The sequence below is a fragment of the Sorex araneus genome, chromosome 1 (genome assembly GCF_027595985.1).
Source record: "Sorex araneus isolate mSorAra2 chromosome 1, mSorAra2.pri, whole genome shotgun sequence".
Taxonomy (NCBI): domain Eukaryota; kingdom Metazoa; phylum Chordata; class Mammalia; order Eulipotyphla; family Soricidae; genus Sorex; species Sorex araneus.
Window position 1 is genome coordinate 206,520,845 of NC_073302.1, and position 19,005 is coordinate 206,539,849.

The window sequence follows — 19,005 nt, forward strand, 5'->3', positions numbered from 1 at the left end:
GAGCACATGTGTCGCCCGCATCTCCCCCATTGAAATGTGTACTTTCATGCTTTCGTATCCAGTGCTAGGATGTGTGTAGGGCTTCCTCCACCCTTGGAAAAGCCCGCATTCTCTCTTGAGCGCGTTATTCTTACTATTCTCTCTCCCACTTATCCTTCCTCCCTCTCTCAGAAACCTCTGAATAAAATCTATTTACTTCACTGCCTGTCTACTCCTGAAATTCTTTTCCACGAGCGAAGACAAGAACCCAGTAACTCTGGGTCCCGGGTGGTAGAGGCGGTTGGGGAGAAAGTGACCGTCTTTCTCCTCCCCGCTTCACGTAAGTCACCTGTGGGGCCCACCGACATCAATTACACAGTTGATTCTGAATTCATCTTTGGTCATTGTGTATTCAGAAACCTCCTTGCATCGCCAAGTTCTTTGTGACACTGCCCCACTTGCCCTCATGTTTAGTTCTATAACTCTACATCACAATCCACAGTTAGGAATTAACAATTAAGAAGTCAGGGTATAGTTGGGGCATTAGAGGGGTAGAAGTTAGGAACAAAGAGTCAGGGTTTCTGGGATCAAGGGGGTGGTGGGAAATTTGCCACACTGAGGCAGGTCAGCTTTACAGAACCATCTCCCAATTTCATATGCAAATCACTGAGTAGTACAGGAAGTAACACTCCGGTTAGAAAGTAGAGGGCCCGTAAAGAGAAGAATGATAGGCGTTTGCAAGCTGATAATGGGTTTTAAGGGGCGACTTAAAATGTGTAAATTTTGTGCAGTTTTTAGGATTCAAGACGGACAAAGGTCAAATTACCTGCTCTTTCAGGCTAGCCCTGTGTGCTTGCTGCATCAGCCAGCCTCTTATCAGAAGGAGGTGGGGGGGGTCGCTGCAGAGAAGATGGGAGGAGCTCGAAACCTTCACACATGCTAAATAAGAAGTCTGATGTTTGCAACATAAATTTTACCAATCTGTGTTAGAAAATCTCATTTGGGTAAAGGGTTTCACAGCTTACAGTATCTGTGGCTTCATTGTTCTACTCCCCTGGTCCAAGGACTCAGAGCAGAGGAGGTCCCTGAAGGGGCATTCTTAACTATTTTAATTTGGGAATTAAAAAAAATGCCCCTTTTTTTTTAAGTTAGGAAACCATCAGCAAAACAGAGGCCAGGCTTCCTATGAAATGAGAATCTTTCTAGGCAAAGCAGTATCTTACAAGGAGTTCATATCCAAAACATTTAAGGAACTCATGTAAGTCAGTAACAGCAACAACCATCATTATAATCTTCATCGTCATCTGATTTTAAAATGTTCAAAGGACCTGCATACATAGTTTCCCACATGAGTGGTTAACAGGTATATGGCAGAAGCTCAACATTAATAATCAAAGAAATGCAAATCAAAACCATGAGATATCACCTCTCACTGCTGGAATGGCTACTACCAAAAGATCAGAGTTATATGCTGGGAGGATGCTGGGAAAAGGGCAATTTATATGCACTGTTTGTGGGAATAGACATTGGTACAGCCATCATGGGAAAGAATGATGTAAAAATAACAACATCTACCAAATAATACAGCACTATTACTTGTGGCTATACAATAAAAAATAAACAAGTAAATAAATAAAATCTGTATCTCCAAAAGGTATCTCCACCACCATGTTCACTGTAGGATTATTCACAGTAACCAAGACATGAAGGCACTCTAAGAGTCCACCAAAGCATGAATGTACTATGTATTTTATTGGTATATATGTGTGGTATATTATTCAGTCGAAAAAAGAAGAAAATCGGGGCTGGAGCAATAGTACAGCAGATAGGGCGTTTGCCTTTCACGCGACTGACCCGGGTTTGATTCCCAGCATCCCATGTGGTCCTCTGAGCACCGCCAGCAGTGATTCCTGAGTGCAGAGCCAGGAGTGACCCATAAAGCAAAAAAAAAAAAAAAGGAAGAAAATCCTGCCATTAACAAAAATGCAGACGAACTTGGAGGGATCATATTAAGTGAAATAAGCTAAACACAAAGACAAATACTATGTGGTATCACTTATAAATAGAAACAAAAAATATGTCTAAATTAAAGAAATAGAGACAAGAAGGGTGATTGCCAGAGGTTGGGGGGTGGGGGGCAGGGGACAAGGACATGGTGAAATAAAAGAAAAAAAATATCGCCAAGGGCAGCTTATAAACTCCTGGTTATCAAATGAGTCCGGGGACCTAATGCACCGCATATAACAAGAGTTAGTAATACTGGAATGTATACCTGACACTTGCCGATAAAGTAGCTCTACATGTATTCACCATTACAAAAACTAGTATGTGGTGATAAAAGTGTTAATTTCATTGTGATCATCACTTCACAACATAAACACATATGTAAACATTATGCTGACTACTTTAACACCGTTTTTGTGTCAATCTTCCCTTACTATGGCTGAGAGTGAAAACGTGGGAAACTGTAAACTCAGAAAAGAAAAATCACCAACTGCCCATTGACCAGAAACCAGGATTCAGCCAGACCTTGAGCTATGACTGTGGGAAACAGTCCCCCCAAATTCCAAATGCTGATGTTTGTAACATAAGTTTTACCAAGCTGTGTTAGAAAATTTCATTTGGGTAAAGGGTTTCATAGCTTAAAGTATCCAAGGCGTCATAGTTCTAGTCCCTGGTCCCACAAGCAGTGGGAACATGGTGGCGGTCGCAGGGCTGTGGGAGTTGGGCACACCAAGAACTTGTTTTAGTGTTAAACCTCCTGCCAATACCAAAGGAATTCTAATATGAAAAACACCTGGCTAATGCTCTTTTCAATTCACTTCCACTCTTTCTTATTTTAGTGGGCTGTGGGGAGGGGGGGTTGGGGGCCACACCTGGCAATTCTTAGGGATTGCTCCTGGCTCTGCATGCAGGAACACTCCTGGCAGTGCTCAGGGGACCATATGGGATACCGGGGATCAAACCTGAGTCGGCCTGTGTGTAAGGCAAATACTGAAACTGTAACCACTGAACTGTCTCTCTGGCCCCAATCTTGTCTATTTTATTTATTGCCTCTTTATTTCAGTCTCTCTTTGTAGACTAGAATGGGGAAATGAAATCCTACCACCTCCATCAGCATCACCAAAATCCCACCTTAAGAAAAAAAGGGGCTTTTATCTTGGGAGAAGATAAAGCAGTGCTCTAAGTTTGGAATTCTCACAGTTGCCCAAGAATTATGACCGAGAAGCAGAGGATCATTAAATTTGCAGGTCTGACTTGTATAACAGCATATAACGTTGTTCCTGAGACAGCACTGCCCGCTGAATCAGGAATTTTCAGAGAAAAGCTGGGCAGCGGCCCCAGTAAATCTGTCTTTTTGTATTCCGATCATAAAAAAGTGTTCTCCTTGCTTTTCACACCGGGCCTACCATCACCTTAACTGTGTTTATTGAGACAGACAGTGTCTTTGCCAGAGCTAGAGCATTTCTCTTCTCTGACAGCAAACACTGATTAAATCTTCTCAGCGAAGCACGAGGCAACCAGAATCCACCTTTTCAGCCATCACAACGGGACAGATGTCCGATTCTGGCATTTTCTTTTCTTATTGTCAAGCAAAATAAACAAATGTGACTGAATTTTGTGGAAGATTTCTACAGATGATTGAGTTGATTCCATTTCAGCTTGGTTTGAAAGATACCTTAACAATTTTGTGAATTATCTCCTCTATCTCAAAGAACTTCTAACTAGGTTACTGATCATACATATAAAAAAATGGGCAAATACAGACACTAGTCAAACCAAGAGTGCAAGCTGGGTGTAGCATTCCCTGGCAGGATGGCATGAAGCAGTTTCAGGTGGAAAATGTTATGGGGAGTGTGGCTTTGTGTGCAATGGAACTGATGGCAAGAGATATTTCAAAAAAGAGATGGTAAGTTATGAATTAACAACAGTTTTTTAGAAACTCGATTAATTCTTCAATATCTGGAAGGCCCAGCATAAAAAAAAAAATGTATATCCAAATGACCTTTGGGCATTCATCAGTGAAAGAGGAGAGGGAGAGAGAGGTGCGGGTCATCTAGTTAAATACAACTGGTTATTTTCAATCTCAAGTGCATGAGAGGTAGTCAGTTCTAGAGAACAGAAATGGCTAATAGGTGAACACAGTAATTCTTAAAAGGGAACACAGGACAATCATCTTCCTCTTGGACCCTACCTACTCTAGTGCTTGGATGGACAATGCTTATCTTTTTTTTTTTTTAATTTTTTATTGTGGAAAGTTACAAAGTTACAAAGTTTTCAGGTTTAAATCTCAGTTATACAATGCTCGAATACCCATCCCTTCACCAGTGCTCATATTCCACCACCAAGAATCCCAGTATAGCTCCACCCCGCCCCCTCACACCCCAAACCCCCCCAATGCTTATCTTTAACACCTCCCCTATGTCCAAGCAGATGCTGAGAAAAGCAGCAGTCCTAGGGCTGGAGAGATAAAGTACAGCAAGTATGGTGCTTGCCTTGCATGCAGCCAACCTGGGTTCGATCCCTGGCATCTCATATGGTTCCCCCAAGGACTGCCAGGAGTAATTCTGTAGCATAGAACCAGGAGTGACCCCAGAGCATCTCCAGATGTGGCTCATAAACCAAAAACAAAGCAAGAAAAGCAGTAGTTCTACTGTGTACATGGCTGAGGAAACAAGGAACATCAAGGGGGTAAACAACAGTAAGAGCAGCAGGGAGAGGTGAACTGCATAGTACCAGAAACATGCAAGGAAGAGAGCAAAGGACCTAGTATAGCACTGAGCATTACAGCAGAGACCAGGAGGACAGCAAACAATACTGGGCCTATGGACACCAAGGGCCAGACCTAGTAAGAGACCAGTATGGACTAAGGATGATGTACATTGGACACTGCGGGGGGGGGGGGGGGAAGTAGCAAGGAACCAGCCTGAGGTCTAGACATAGAACATGAAAGGGACCCAACTACCTTTCTTTAAGCTGTTAAACAAATAATTCTAACTTAATAAACATCTGGAGTTTTCAATGCCAATTTTACATACAGTCACTCAAGAACCTACTCATGAGTTAGCCAGGTTAATGGTAACACCAACACTGGTCCTCCAAAATGATATATTCTAGTTAGAGATTAGGGGGAGATGCCTGTGGCATTTGTGCTAATCTGGGCAACAGAGCTTGCTTTTTATTTGTAATCACCTCTGTCATGAGTATAATATGTCCTAAAACTAAGTTACACAGCTCTCTGAGCTTCATAAGCAATTCGCCAACACAAAAACTCCAATTTTATAATAGTTATCAGCACTGTCAGCTAGCTGCTGAGAGTTATTGAGATGGGCGGACTTGGTTTGAGAGGTAAAATACCTCACACTGCCTTTGAGAGTCATCTGCATAATTGCAGAGCTTTCTAATCCCCATGGCAGACCCATAATTATGCCAAGAGAAATTGAGGCTCTCTACAGCTGGGCGGGTGAGTGGCTGCACATACTTCCCTTACAATTCTTCCTGAAGACCAGGCTGAGACCTCACTGGGAACGGAAAGCCTACCTTACCACAGGCGCTGGTCCCCTGCCTGCACCATTGGTGACTGTGTGTAGATGGAATTCGCCTTCCCAACCCCCAAACCTGGGAATGTACAAATTGGCTAATGTAGAAACGAGTAATCTCCTGCCCACTGTAGTAGCCAGACAAGAATGACAACTGAGAGATGGGCTATTTTTTTTTCCTTCTAAGCTGAATAAGAAAAGTAATTTCCATCCCACTGAGTTCTAAAAGGCCGCCTTTCATCCCTTTGGGGAAGGTGGGAGGCATGCTTTGTGCAGACAGCGTGCCTTTGACGAACTTATTGACGAGACCCACCAGCTAGAGTGAGTTCAGGCACACACCCTTTGTTGAGAAAGAGAAGACCGCGGACCCCGACAGGGCTTCAGGACCTCACAAAAGAGTGGGTAGGCTTAGAAGATCCTGTCTGCTGTGCACCGGTATCAGGAGGAAAGCATTGAAAGCGTTTCTCAAGTTGAAAGGGAAATGCAACTTCAAAAGCAAGGTGAGGAAGCTGCCAGTGTGTGCCCGTGGCTGGAGATGCAGTGCTCCTCATCGCAGGACTCGGCTCTGGGAACAGGACACAGCTCTTGCTTAACTTCAATGGCTTCTATTGTTTGTGGTGAATTAAAGCCAGGCCCCCAAAATGGTTTTCACCCACAATGCTTTTTCACCTGAGAAATGCAGCACAAGTAATCTCTGCCAAAACCAACTCCCATGTCGTTGCACGTATTATTTTGGACTAAGTTTCGGTTGTTACCTGTTTGGAATCCTTTTGCTGTTGCCCAATTTTCTGCAACTAGCACACTCAGTTATGCAACACCGGATGTGGTGGTGACCCGTAGTTGAAGAAGCTTGGGACCCTAGGATAGGAGGAGTCCTATTTGCACAGGAGTCCTGTGGAAATCTCATTTGGGAGAGGTGGAAGAAGGGTAACTGACAGGAAACTGATGAATCGTGTATTAACCTTTAGACCCCAGCAGAGAAAGAGGATGCTGTCTCTATGCAGTTTAAGTCTTCTGGCCAGATACAGTTCGGGGGGAAGGTGCTTGCCTTGCATGCAGTCAAGCCTTGCTGAATTCCCAGCATTGTATATGGTCCCCCAAGCAGGACTCACTCCTGAGTACTGAGCCAGGAAAAGTCTCTGGCACCGCAGGGCCAAGCCTGACCTCCCCATGCCAAATATTTGACATCTTCGAAAGATAAAAATATATGAAAGTGCTGACATTACGGGATGCCAAGGAAAAGGAAAGAACAACAAAGCACGGCCTGCATGCTGCGTTCTACCTAAACTAGCTTGGTCAGAAGGCTGATTGCTTCTCGGCAGGAATACTAAACTCTTGAGCCCACCAGCCAATGCAAGCAGTTACCAAGACTTGGAGTATTTAACTGGACACAGCCGAACCTAGTCTAAATGACCAACTCAGGCCTGGTCAACAGACATGGGAAGAATTGCACCCGGGCAGGTTGCTGAGCTTCTTAGAGTCTGTTTGCTTACCTATGGATGATGAGTCACCTCCAGATGGTGAGAAGTGATAAGAAATGGGGGGAGTTAAAACAATACTCCCATTTGACCCAGCAGTACCACTGCTGGGAATATATCCCAGAGAAGCAAAAAAGTATAGTCGAAATGACATCTGCACTTATATGTTCATCACAGCACTGTTTACAATAGCCAGAATCTGGAATAAACCCGAGTGCCCTAGAACAGATGACTGGTTGAAGAAACTTTGGTACATCTATACAATGGAATACTATGCAGCTGTTAGAAAAAAGGAAGTCGCCCTTTGGACCCTGCTGCGGAGCGAGCATGATGGAAGAGCCCAAGGAAGCGCCCTTGGACTCCAAGCAGCCCACTGAACTAATTCGGGTTCGGGATCGGAGAACCCACGGCGGGCTGAGACAGTGGAAACCGGGCATTCCCCAATTCTTTTAACCTCTCTCTCTCAACCCCTTCCTCCTGAGCACAGCGCAGGGTCCGAGGCTTTCTGAGCGCAAAATGGAGACGCCGAGCCAGCTGAAACAGGACGCGCGCTTGCGGGAGACCCCAGGGGGCGGGGGCGGTGACCCCCGCCCACCGCAGATAGATACTTAAACCCACCTCCCCCACGTGTGCATCCCTTTGGACCCTGCTGCGGAGCGAGCATGATGGAAGAGCCCAAGGAAGCGCCCTTGGACTCCAAGCAGCCCACTGAACTAATTCCGGCACGGGATCGGAGAACCCACGGCGGGCTGAGACAGTGGAAACCGGGCATTCCCCAATTCTTTTAACCTCTCTCTCTCAACCCCTTCCTCCCGAGCACAGCGCAGGGTCCACGGCTTTCTGAGCGCAAAATGGAGATGCCGAGCCTCTCTCTAGGTTTCTCCATCTTATGAGCACCATAAAAGGGTAAAAGTTTGTAGTGATGTTATTTCTGGTTGTACTTTCCCTGGACTTTATACAGAAACCCAAAACCGCGCCACCTAATGTCATCTTAGCATCAGCAATATGTAATGGTTCCTTTTTAATGGGTCGGACTTTTGTGGGAGATCCTAACAAGAATAGTAAGTCTTTTGCTGAAATATTGAAGGCAATCAAAGTGGTAGCCATCTCTCTAGACTGAACTAAGCTATATCCCCACGCTGGCTGAGAAGAAATTTTCTTCTTTCTCAGGAAGAAACGCGGCGTGGAGTCAACCATAGTGTGATGTCCATTAAGCAAACAGACCTGGTGGCGTGGGAATGGGATATAAGGGGAAAAATTATGTACATGGAACAGTGGGACGCTGGTGGTATCTCAAGCCAGAGCCGATACCAGCGCAAGCCCTTTGGTTCCAGAAACTGCTTGCAGACACTCTACTAGACTATCAACTAAGCCAGAGCCCCACGCCTGCTGATGACGGGAAATAACCATCCTTTTCGGTTTTTTTCCCTTTGTCAGGCAGCGTAGCGATTACTAAACAGGCATGAACTCGGTGGCACGGGGCAAGGGGGAAAAAGAAAAGTTATGTAACAAACAGTGGGACTTAATATCTCTATATTCTTAGCAATGGAGAACTATCAAATGCCTCCTTGGCAATAGGACTGTCTTTCTTTTTGGGGGGAAACCCCAACAACGGTAGGGAGTTTTGTGTTGAAACATGGAATGTAATCGAGATAAAGCGTAAACGAAGTGAAACTTATCACTTACAAGGGTGGGGACTGGGGAGGTGGGGGGGCGGCAGGTATACTGGGGGGGTTGGTGATGGAAGATGGGCACTGGTGAAGGGAAAGGTGTTTGAGTATTGTATAACTGACATAATCCTGAGAACTATGTAACCCTCCACATGGTGATTCAATAAAATTAAAAAAAAAAAAAAGAAAGAAAAAAGAAAAAAGGAGGTCATGAATTTTGCATATAAGTGGATCGGCATGGAAAGTATCATGCTAAGTGAAATGAGTCAGAAAGAGAGAGACAGACATAGAAAGATTGCACTCATCTGTGGAATACAGAATAACAGAGTAGGAGACTAACACCCAAGACTAGTAGAAATAAGTACCAGGAGGTTGACTCCATGGCTTGGAGGCTGGCCTCACATTCTGGGGAGAGGGCAACTCAGAGAAGGGATCACCAAGTATAATGCGGTCGGAGGCCATGCGGGGGAAGGGTGATGCGGGCTGAATGTAGACTAGAGACTGAACACAGTGGCCACTCAACACCTTTATTGCAAACCACAACACCTAATTAGAGAGAGAGAGAACAAAAGGGAATACCCTGCCACAGTGGCGGGGTGGGGTGGAGGGAGATGGGATTGGGGAGGGTAGGATAGTAGTAAACCAGCTGGGTTTACTGGTGGTGGAGAATGGGCACTGGTGAAGGGATGGGTTCTCGAACTTTGTATGAGGGAAACAAGAGCACAAAGATGAGTAAATCTGTAACTGTACCCTCACGGTGATTCACTAATTAAAAATAAATAAAGAAAAGAAAAGAATTAAACTACAAAAAAACCCCAATACTTCATAATAACCACTTTATAGTTTATAGTAAGTGCTCGATGAATGTTAGTTCCTTTTCAAGTCTTGAAACTTTTGAATTGGGGGTGGGTCAGGGAGGAAGATAAACAAGGAGAAAGCAGCAGGTAATATAAACAGCTGACATCATTGAGTTGTCTTGCAGCTGGTGGGGGCAGATTTAGCTGAACCTCTGCCAGTCTGCTAACCAGGCTTTTTGTTCTGCCTGCTGAAGGAGCTCATGCTAGGGAAGAAGAATGAAGTGGCTGGCAGGCATGAGATCTATTCACAGCATAAAAACCTTCTTTCCAGCCCTGTTTAGATCCCAGGGTGAAGCATCCTGATGTTGACCCCCCAAACATCCACAAGCAGGAGGAAAGTGCCTTTGGTCATGGACATTCATTTTTGGTACAAAAAGCAACATCCATAACTCCCAAAAAAAACACCATCAAAATGGGGACAAGGCCGGAGGAAATGGCCAGATGGAAGAACAGCTAAGGTACCCGATTATAACGACAGAATCTCGCCTTTCTGCCAGGACACTTAAAAAACAGAATTCCCGCCAGCTTTGCAAGTTCCTTTCTTCGCCAGTTGGCTGCCTATTTGATGGAAGCAGAGGTCCAATAATGGAAAAATAAAAGCCTTCCCTGCCAAATGGGGAATAGTCAGAAATACACTGAAAGCAAAGTGCTGCTGTGAGGCAGGTCCCAGTACCACTCTGTCCATGTGGTGCTTGATTGAATTTACTCAGTTCACCTCCTTGGGGCTTATTTCTCTAACTACTGAGCTGCCAATTCCACCTGCAACCTGGACAAAAACAAAACCAAACCCAAAACACACTGTGCATTTGGTTCCTCATCTCCCCACAAGTAATAACTGGAATACTATTTTTCGTGCTCTAGAAAATGCAAACACAGCTGAATTGATCTACTTCCAATTGTCCCAGATGATTTAACTAAAGATGAAAGCAGATGAGATTTTTCAAAAGTAAAGATGGTTGGATGTTGTTGGAGGTTGGAGAGTTGTGGGAGACACAGAGGGAGATTTCTTGATCGTAGCATCGTTTCTGGTTCAGAACAATGGTGCTAATCATATTTTAATGCTTGTCAAATGCCTAATATAAGACTGCAGGTGAATCTTAGGGTCTTGGTCTTACATTACCCCAGTGTCTTCTGTAGTGTTGATGGCACAGATGCAAGATATCTCATGTAGAATATCGGTGACTATCAGACATGTTCTCTTAACTGCCTATCAGCATCTAACTGGCCTGAATGTCTGAATGGGGAACAGTCAGAAATACACCGAAAGCAAAGTGCTGCTGTGAGGCAGGTCCCACCAAAGGTGGAAAAGGAAACCAGACAGTTTATAAGAGTGTGTCAAATGGTTATAGGAGCACAAAAGTCCATTAGTAACATGACCAAGCACAAGCCACAAGTCTGGGTGGAGGGCAACAGTGACAGGCAAATGGTCCTAGGCAGGTCAGGGCCTAGAATCCAAGTATTGGGCAGTCAACAACAAGGCTTTCCCATTCTGTGAATGTCCTTTCATCCTTTATGAAACTAGTCACTAACTCCTTATTCTGCAAGTCCCCTTCAAATTCTGCCTGTCCTGACCTCACTTCTAGATTGCAGCCTGCTATCTTGGATGTGCTTTGAGTGGATGATAGCTACCACAGTGCGTTACAACATCTCATCGTTATTAAATACGCCATATGAACACACATGTACACACATACGTATGTATGTTTTGAAGACAGAAGCCGGTCTCGTCTACTGGGTATTTGCTAGACACTGAAGACCCATAAGTAAATATCTCCGGATCAATAAATGAAAGTGTAGGTTAAGGGCTGGAGTGGATAGTACAGTGGGTAGGGCATTTGTCCTGCACATGGCCCACCCAGGTTCGATCCCCAACTATCCCATATGGTCCCCCAGCAGCGCCAGGAGTAATTACTGAGTAAAGAGCCAGGAGTAACCCATGAGCATCACTGGGTGTGACCCAAAAAGAAAAAAAAAGAAAGTGAAGATTAATAAGCAGTTGATTTGTGAACAAGTAGAAAAGAAAGACGTGATTGCTAAGCTCCAGTGTAGCAAAATTACAGCTTTAAAAAAATCTTCTCTTTTTTGTGACATGTTTACCAGGCAATACATCAAGAAAATTTCATATACAACACGGATTTGGGCAGAATAATTCATAACAGTTTTTTATCCTTGGGGCAGTGATGGCAAATGATGAGCTGCCAAAAACCTGGTATTATTAATAGCTGATCCTTAACCCAAATTTTTCTAGTTGCATGCTGCAGAACTGTCTTTTTGCCATTTAAAACTTTTATCAACTGCTTGAAGATAAGATTTCCTACTAGAATGGAGATGTAATTCAGGTGACAGTGCACATGACTTTCATGTGTGAGCCCTGGTTCCAACCTTGGGGCTTCAATACCCCAAACCCAGCACTGCTGGGTGTGGTCCACACAACAATGAAAAATTGAAGGAAAAATGAAAGTCACCTATCAACCCTCTGAGAGCAAAAGTCAGGAAACTACTGCTACATTTTTTAACAGAATAAAATTTGAAAAAAGATAATTCATACAGAATCAAGTGAAAATCAACACTATAATCAAGTTACAAATTTTGCTTCAAATTCTCAGTGGCATAGACATAGAACAATAACCAAGACCTTGCTAGATAGAAATTAGTTTTTATTAATTTTATGAGTAACTAAAATGCCTATTTATATACATGTATAAACACATATGTGTATATAAATTCACATACATATATCTACTATCGTTACTGTTTTTGGCATATCAAATACGCCACTGGTAGCTTGCCAGGCTCTGCCTAGAAAAGACCATACTTAGAAAAAACCCAGGATTTTAAAAGTGCCCTGGGTGAGGGGCTGCAGTGACAGTACATGGGAAGGACACTTGCCTAGCTTGTAGCTGAGACAGGTTCATCCCCCGCCTCCAATTGCTGGGAAAGATGAGTAAGGAGAGGCTGTTAAAATCTCAGGGCTTGGAGGAATAGAGATGTTACTGGTGCCCACTCGAGTGAATTGATGAACAACGGGATGACAGTGATACAGTGACATCTACTATATAAAAAAGAAGCTAATGCCAACTGTGCCTCATCTTTAAATTATGATATCTAGATAAAAAATTCTTCTTTATGACTCTTTGGAATATAACATTCACTTCTAAGAGATCTGTGAATATAATACCTAGGATGATGAACCATCTAAAAGCTCTGTCTTCCTTGGAACGTTTGAGAAAGCTACATCTGTTTGCCCGGAGACATGGCAACTTTGACAGGGGGAGCGGGAAAATTGACAACTAAATTTAACCACTAATTTTTTTAAAAGTGGAGACAAAGTTGTTAGTTCACAAGCTGACTTCCCAAAAATTTTAGGGAAACCCACTGGGGGTTAAGTTTTCAAAGACCCACCAGAGGACTATGTCTGAGAGTAGTCCTTGCCCCGTGCAACGACTCAAACAGAAGATGCCATTAAAATAACTTCTGGTTAAGGATTTCAGGAGCTTCGAAGCAAAGGACTTTGAGAGTCTTCAATTCCATCGTCCTCGCTGCACATGATGGAAAGAAACTGATCCCCCAAGCCACTCAGTTAGTCACTAGACACAATCATAAGTTATTTCAGCTCAAAATCATTCCTGCCCAAGAATTCCACACTCGCAAGCCCACACATGTGGTCAAGTTACTTCTGTGGGTCAGGAGGACAATGAGGCAGAAGTGAGAAAAAGAGGCAGAGTAAAAGAAGAAATCTGAAAACTATAAAGCAGGAGCTTGAGCTGAAGACATTCCATTACAAGTGGAAAGGGGCTCTCACAGATCATTGAGTTTTATTGCAGATATTGGGAAAGAAACCACAGAGCAAATTCCAGTAGCACAGTACTTTCTCCTTTAACCACACAGCCTCTCCTTCACAGCTCCAGTGTCCTCATAGGTCTAAATCATGGAGAACAGCAGTGGAAAAGTTTTCTTAGTCAAAACCTTTCCCTGGGATCCATGAGTTAGCACAAATATGTGGCCTTTCTTCTTCTTTTTTTATTCTCTTTTTTGGGGTGGGTTACATCTGGCTATCAGGGATACTCCTGGCTCTGCACTTGGGAATTACTCCTGGCTTTGGAAGACCATATGGGATGCTGGGGATCAAACCCAAGTTGGCCGTGTGCAAGGCAAGTACTACTGCTCTAGCCCCATGTGGTCGTTGTTAAGTCTTTCTGCTCCCTCTCCCTGACCACACTCAGACACACGCAGCAACAAAATAGGCAGATTCCCTCACCCCCACCCCAGAACCCAGACTTAAAAAAGTCTTTACAAATAGAATAAGAAAAAGAACATTTCTATCCTTGAGTTATAAACTGAAAGGTAAGGGGAATTTTATAGACACAGAAAGCGATGAAATGAAGAGAAAGACATCAAGTCTACCCAAAAGGTGATAAAATATTTTATTTGTTTTGAGGCTGTGAAAAAGAAAATAAATCATTAAAATGACTGTCAGAATGCCTCAAGGATAGGGACCTGGGCTAGCGTTTGGCTATAAATGTTGTTGGGAGTATTAAATGAGTTGGTTTGTTTCCGTAACACTGGCCAGGCTGGGCCTCCTTATTTCAACACAGGAATCCCAAGCATGGAAAAATCATTCCTCTGCCTGCCCCAGGTCTACAACTGCCCCTGTTCCATACTGAGCCTGTATCACAGGCTGCCAGGTTGCCAGAGCTGTAGGACCACAATTTGTTCTCTTTTCATGACTCCTAATTGTTTCATATCTACCCATTTATTAAACAGTTTTTTCCCCTCAGTTCTTATTTTCCTTGAGCCCAGGAATTCAAGATGAAGGAGGAAACATTTCTGCCCCAGGAGCTTAGTCTAAAGGGCCATGGATTAATTCTGATGTTGTTTAATGCTGTATTTCAAGAGCCTGAAGATAGAAGAAGGTGACAGAGTAGCTGTTATGAAAAGCAACTGTTGATTTTCTTTAAACCCAGGCAGGATTAGTTCAGAAATTGGAAAAGAGGTAGGATTTTCAACGAACCCACAAACTTGCATCCGGCATTTTTGTCTTAAAGATTTTCTTTCTATTTTCCACATGTCAAACTCTCCCCATCAACCTGTGATAAAAAGACAGCTCCCTCTGAAAATGAAGCTTATCTACATGTGTAATGACATACAATTAACAGCTCAGAAACAGACAGAGGTTTGGCATGAAAAGGAACAAAACACATGTCAATATTGATCTCTATAGTTACCCACAGGCCTAGATTGGAATCAATCTTTTGTTATCCTCACCTTGGACAACAGTATCAAGGATTGCGACATGCTAGGGGACAAGGACTATGTGTTAGAAAAAAAAAAAGTGGCTCCAGCTCCACTTCACTGCTTCTATTTACGACAGCAGATTCTCGTGGGTGACAAGATGCTCTGGCACCAGCACTGGGCCTTAAAGAGACACTTTACTAAGACGGGGCAGGAGAGAAAGTTGATCTAGAGCACAAGCCTCGCATGTGGGCAACCCTGACTTGGATTGCTGGTTCCTGTTGTCCTTTTTCATAAGAAATAAAACAAAGTAGAGGGGGCTGGAGAGATAATGTGTCTAAGGGGTTTGCCTTGCCATGTGGCTATCTAATCCCTAACTACAGGGTCGGGTGTGACTCTGGCAGCTTCTGAGAACCACTGAGGTGATTGGGTAACACCTGGTACTACAGGCCCAAACAGTAACTCATCATCAGTCCTAGGATTCACTTGTCAGCCCAGGTGGAGAGTAGAGGAGCCTAAGATTCTAGAGCATCATGTGGGAGCACCCCTGAGGAAAAAAATGCAAGTCCTATGATTGAGGTGGGCATATTTTTTTAAAAAAAACTTCTGTTTTTAGTAAGAGACTTTATTATGTCTTACCAAGTTTTTGATAGCACAGAGATAGGGCGTTCGACTTTCGAGCTGCTGACCCATGTTCGATTTCTTCACCCCTCTCAGAGAGCCCGGCAAAATACGAGAGTATTGAGCCCGCACGGCAGAGCCTGGCAAGCTACCCGTAGCATATTGGATATGCCAAAAACAGTAACAATAAGTCTCTCAATGAGAGATGTTACTGGTGCCTGCTCAAACAAATCTGATGAGCAACGGGATGACAGTGACAGTGACCAAGTTTTTACTTTTTAAAAAAATTATTTATTTATTTATTTATTGCTTTTGGGTCACACCCAGCGATGCACAGGGGTTACTCCTGGCTTTGCACTCAGGAATTACTCCTGGTGGTGCTCAGGGTACCATATGGGATGCTGAGAATCGAACCCAGGTTGACCACATACAAGGCAAACGCCCTACCCGCTGTGCTATCACTCCAGCCCCTACTTTTTTTTTTTTTGACCCATTAAATAGTCAGTGTCGAATCTGCAGATGCACTGAGAAAGTACAGGCAAGAGGGACCCCCGAATAACCTTCATTTCCATAGCTGTACCCTTTCCCATTAGGCAATGCTGGCGAGGTGGAGGACCTGGCTGCTCATATCATCATTCCACATGGATCAAAGACATGGCCACTTTAGGTCACACCAGATGAGGCAATTTCTCCAACACACACAAGCTTGAAAACCTGGAGCTAGGAAGCAGCCTTCCAAAATGCCCACAGCTCTATGTCCGAGGTGTGTTTGTATTATTCATAAACAGGAACGTTGGCCCCAGAGCCCATCGCCTTAAGATTTTTATTCAGTTGAAAGTGATCTGAGCCAGGCTGGATGACTCAGGGAGAGCAGTAATGATGGGGTGAGTAATGTTCTCCTGAAGTGACTAGTTGGATAAAAGCAGTTGTTCATTACCTGATGGGACAGGTTTCTCAGGCTGGCCAAGAACAGAACAAATAAATCAATGTCACTTTCCTCCCAACGTCTGAAAGCTCTATAGTTAAAGTCTGCCTTTCAGCTCACGATCCAAGGAAAGCCAGCCACAGAACTCACCATGCACACTGCCCCGGTGATAACAGGGGCCAGAGAGAGAGGTGAGCAATAGCAGAGAGGACGCTTCTAACTTTACCGGAGTGACATCCTGTGGGAGCAGTCCTGCACCCCCGTGCTGGGTCTCTGCCGCAGGTGATGTCAGGGATCCTTTATACAAAATGAACACAATTATTCTAGCAGGGTAAACACACCGGAGGACAAATGAAAGCAAAAGCGTCTAACATGGCAACTCATTTTAAAGACATGAAAAAGAAAAACCTCCCTTTCAGGGCCCCCACTCAGGGAGCAAATTCATGAATGCATCAGCTTTCTCACATCCTGAGTAATCTGAATCTCCCAACCCCCACACCCACTACTTTCCATATTGCATTACTTGAATTTACCTTGTGTGGGGGGGAGAGGGGGAGAAGAGGGTGTGGGGGGAGGTATACGTTAAAATAGTGTTCAGTTGCAAATGAAATGCTAATAAAAAGGTACAGAAAATAAATGGACTTTCTAATGCTTCATATTAGAATTCTGTTGGATCGTGTTGGGCCGGTTTCTGCCACGTGACTTGGACAACTATCTGTTTGGATATGTTGCTGAGGTTCCAAGGTAAACTTAAGTCAAAGGCTTGACCACATGCCTGATCAAAGCATGCCTGGCGTTTAAACACACAGGGGAAGTGAGGTCTCTGAAGTCAGAGTGGGTGTTAGAAGTTCAATTATCGTCCCAACACAACTCCTTCACGGCCCATCAGCAGGGCCACACTGCGAGGGCAGCACGGAACTGTCAGACCAAAGCAACTGCCCTTTTAAGCTGAACACAGACCTGCATGGAGAGAGGGGGAGGGGGAAGCACAGAGAATAAGTCGACGGGAAAATATTCAGCTTAAATATAGAAATAAAGGGATGGCGAGAGTAAGAGAATTGTGCCTGGGCTTGTTATGTTTAGATTCAGACAGACTTTTCGTCTCTTGTAGCGAGTGTTTCTGAAGATTAAATTTTAAGTCACATAGGGATAGGCTTGAAATGCCCTGCTCTGGGCTGGACTCCGGGGAGCACTGTGGACGAGAAAAAAGTCACTAACAAACCTGCGACAGTGGGCTCAGAGTTGACTGAGAGGATCTAGTCGTCTTGCCTGTCTGCATTTTAACACAATTTAAACACCCCTCCAACACACACACACACACACACACACACACACACACACACACACACACACAGCTCTGTCCTCTTTGCCAAAAGCCAGCCTAGAGCGAGGTTCTCTGCTTTTAAACCTCTCTCTGCATGTTTATCGTTAGGCAATCTTCTCTGCCAGGGGAAAAAGGAGGGGCTTACACAAACTTTCAAGTGGTTTCCTAACGCACCAGTCCCCAAACCGACAACAGAGGGGTAACAATGAAGCCCAACAATCTGCGGTGAATCGAAACTGCAATGAACATAAGGCAACACCAAGTCTGGGACTCTGAGGGATCCTCTGTGGGGAGAAGGTGAAGAAATAAGAGGACCTCTGCATGCCCAGAAGGCTTGGGGCTGAGTCAGCTTTCTAAGGGCAGGAAGTCATCCAGCTCCCCACTGTCCCAGGAGGCCCTGTAGCCTCTCCCAGCCTTCTTCCTGCCATCCCGCTTCCCAAACAGACAACAGCAAAGGCCCAAGGCAAGCTGATGCTGCTAGTGAAAGAGCTATTACAAACCACAGGCACAGCCTTCAGTAGTCTTGGTTGTCCAAACAGGAGGGAGCTGAAAGTCTATTGGCTGGGGCTCCATAAAGCAATTAGGTTTATAGCTGGGGTGAGGGCTGGGGAGAGGGGGAGAAACAGGCCCAAAGGCCTGGGGACAAAAGGCAGCTGCCTGCTGCATGTGTCCTGGCGGGTCATAAGGGCAAACAGTTAGAGGCTCTCTGCTGTAGGCACCTGTGGGCCAGACCACAAGGCCTGTGCCAGGGGGTCAACTTCCCTGATGGTTTGAATAGGAGAGAAGGGAAGCCTGGATCCAGTGGCAAGTGCAGGGCCAAACTATAAACTCTCCGAGAGTGACTACGAAAAAAGACGATAAAGACAGCTGGACCCCCTGGCAGGCGGAAGCGTTCTGAGGGTTCTTGATATTTGAGAAAACTAAGGGATGCCCTGGTGTGGGACAGATGGTGGCAGGGGAGAGGGCTCAGCTCTGGGATCACCTTAATCCCCTCCCCCCAACAGTGCTCTGTCTTCTCTGGTGGGGCTGGAGACACCCCGTTGCAGTTCAGGTTCTCGCTGGAGTGTCTCTCATGGGGAATATGTAGGTTTTCGTGTCTGCAGAAGCTGTGGGGAAACCGTGAGTGCCACTAACAGAGTCGACGCAGGAGAATGAGGGCAGGACGCAGTGCTGAGCTGGGACTCAGGACACAACCATGGGCTTGGAGGGGGACAAGACACTGTGTGTCCAAAGAGAATGCTCAAGGTCTGAGCATGCAGTTCCGCCTCTGGCCCACATTAGAGTTGAATGCAAAATGAGGAGTGTTCATTTGGGATTCAAGTCTCAGCCTGACTCCTACACTGGCTCAAACTCATGCTGCAGAGGAAGGGCCCGGGGTC

The 19,005-nt window shown here is 44.7% G+C and overlaps 1 protein-coding gene across 10 annotated transcripts in view; it reads right to left on the minus strand.

Moving 5' to 3' along the window:
• Positions 1–19,005, minus strand: part of LYPD6B (LY6/PLAUR domain containing 6B) — a 232,070-nt gene that overhangs the window by 59,952 nt on the left and 153,113 nt on the right. The window contains exon 1 of one of the 10 annotated variants that reach the window (XM_055142105.1): positions 16,453–16,474. The exons of the other annotated variants lie outside the window; for them this stretch is intronic. Coding sequence (XP_054998080.1) covers positions 16,453–16,455 — 3 coding nt within the window. The 5' untranslated portion in view covers positions 16,456–16,474. Of the gene's footprint in view, positions 1–16,452; positions 16,475–19,005 lie in introns of those variants that run through there. 10 annotated transcript variants of the gene reach the window in all.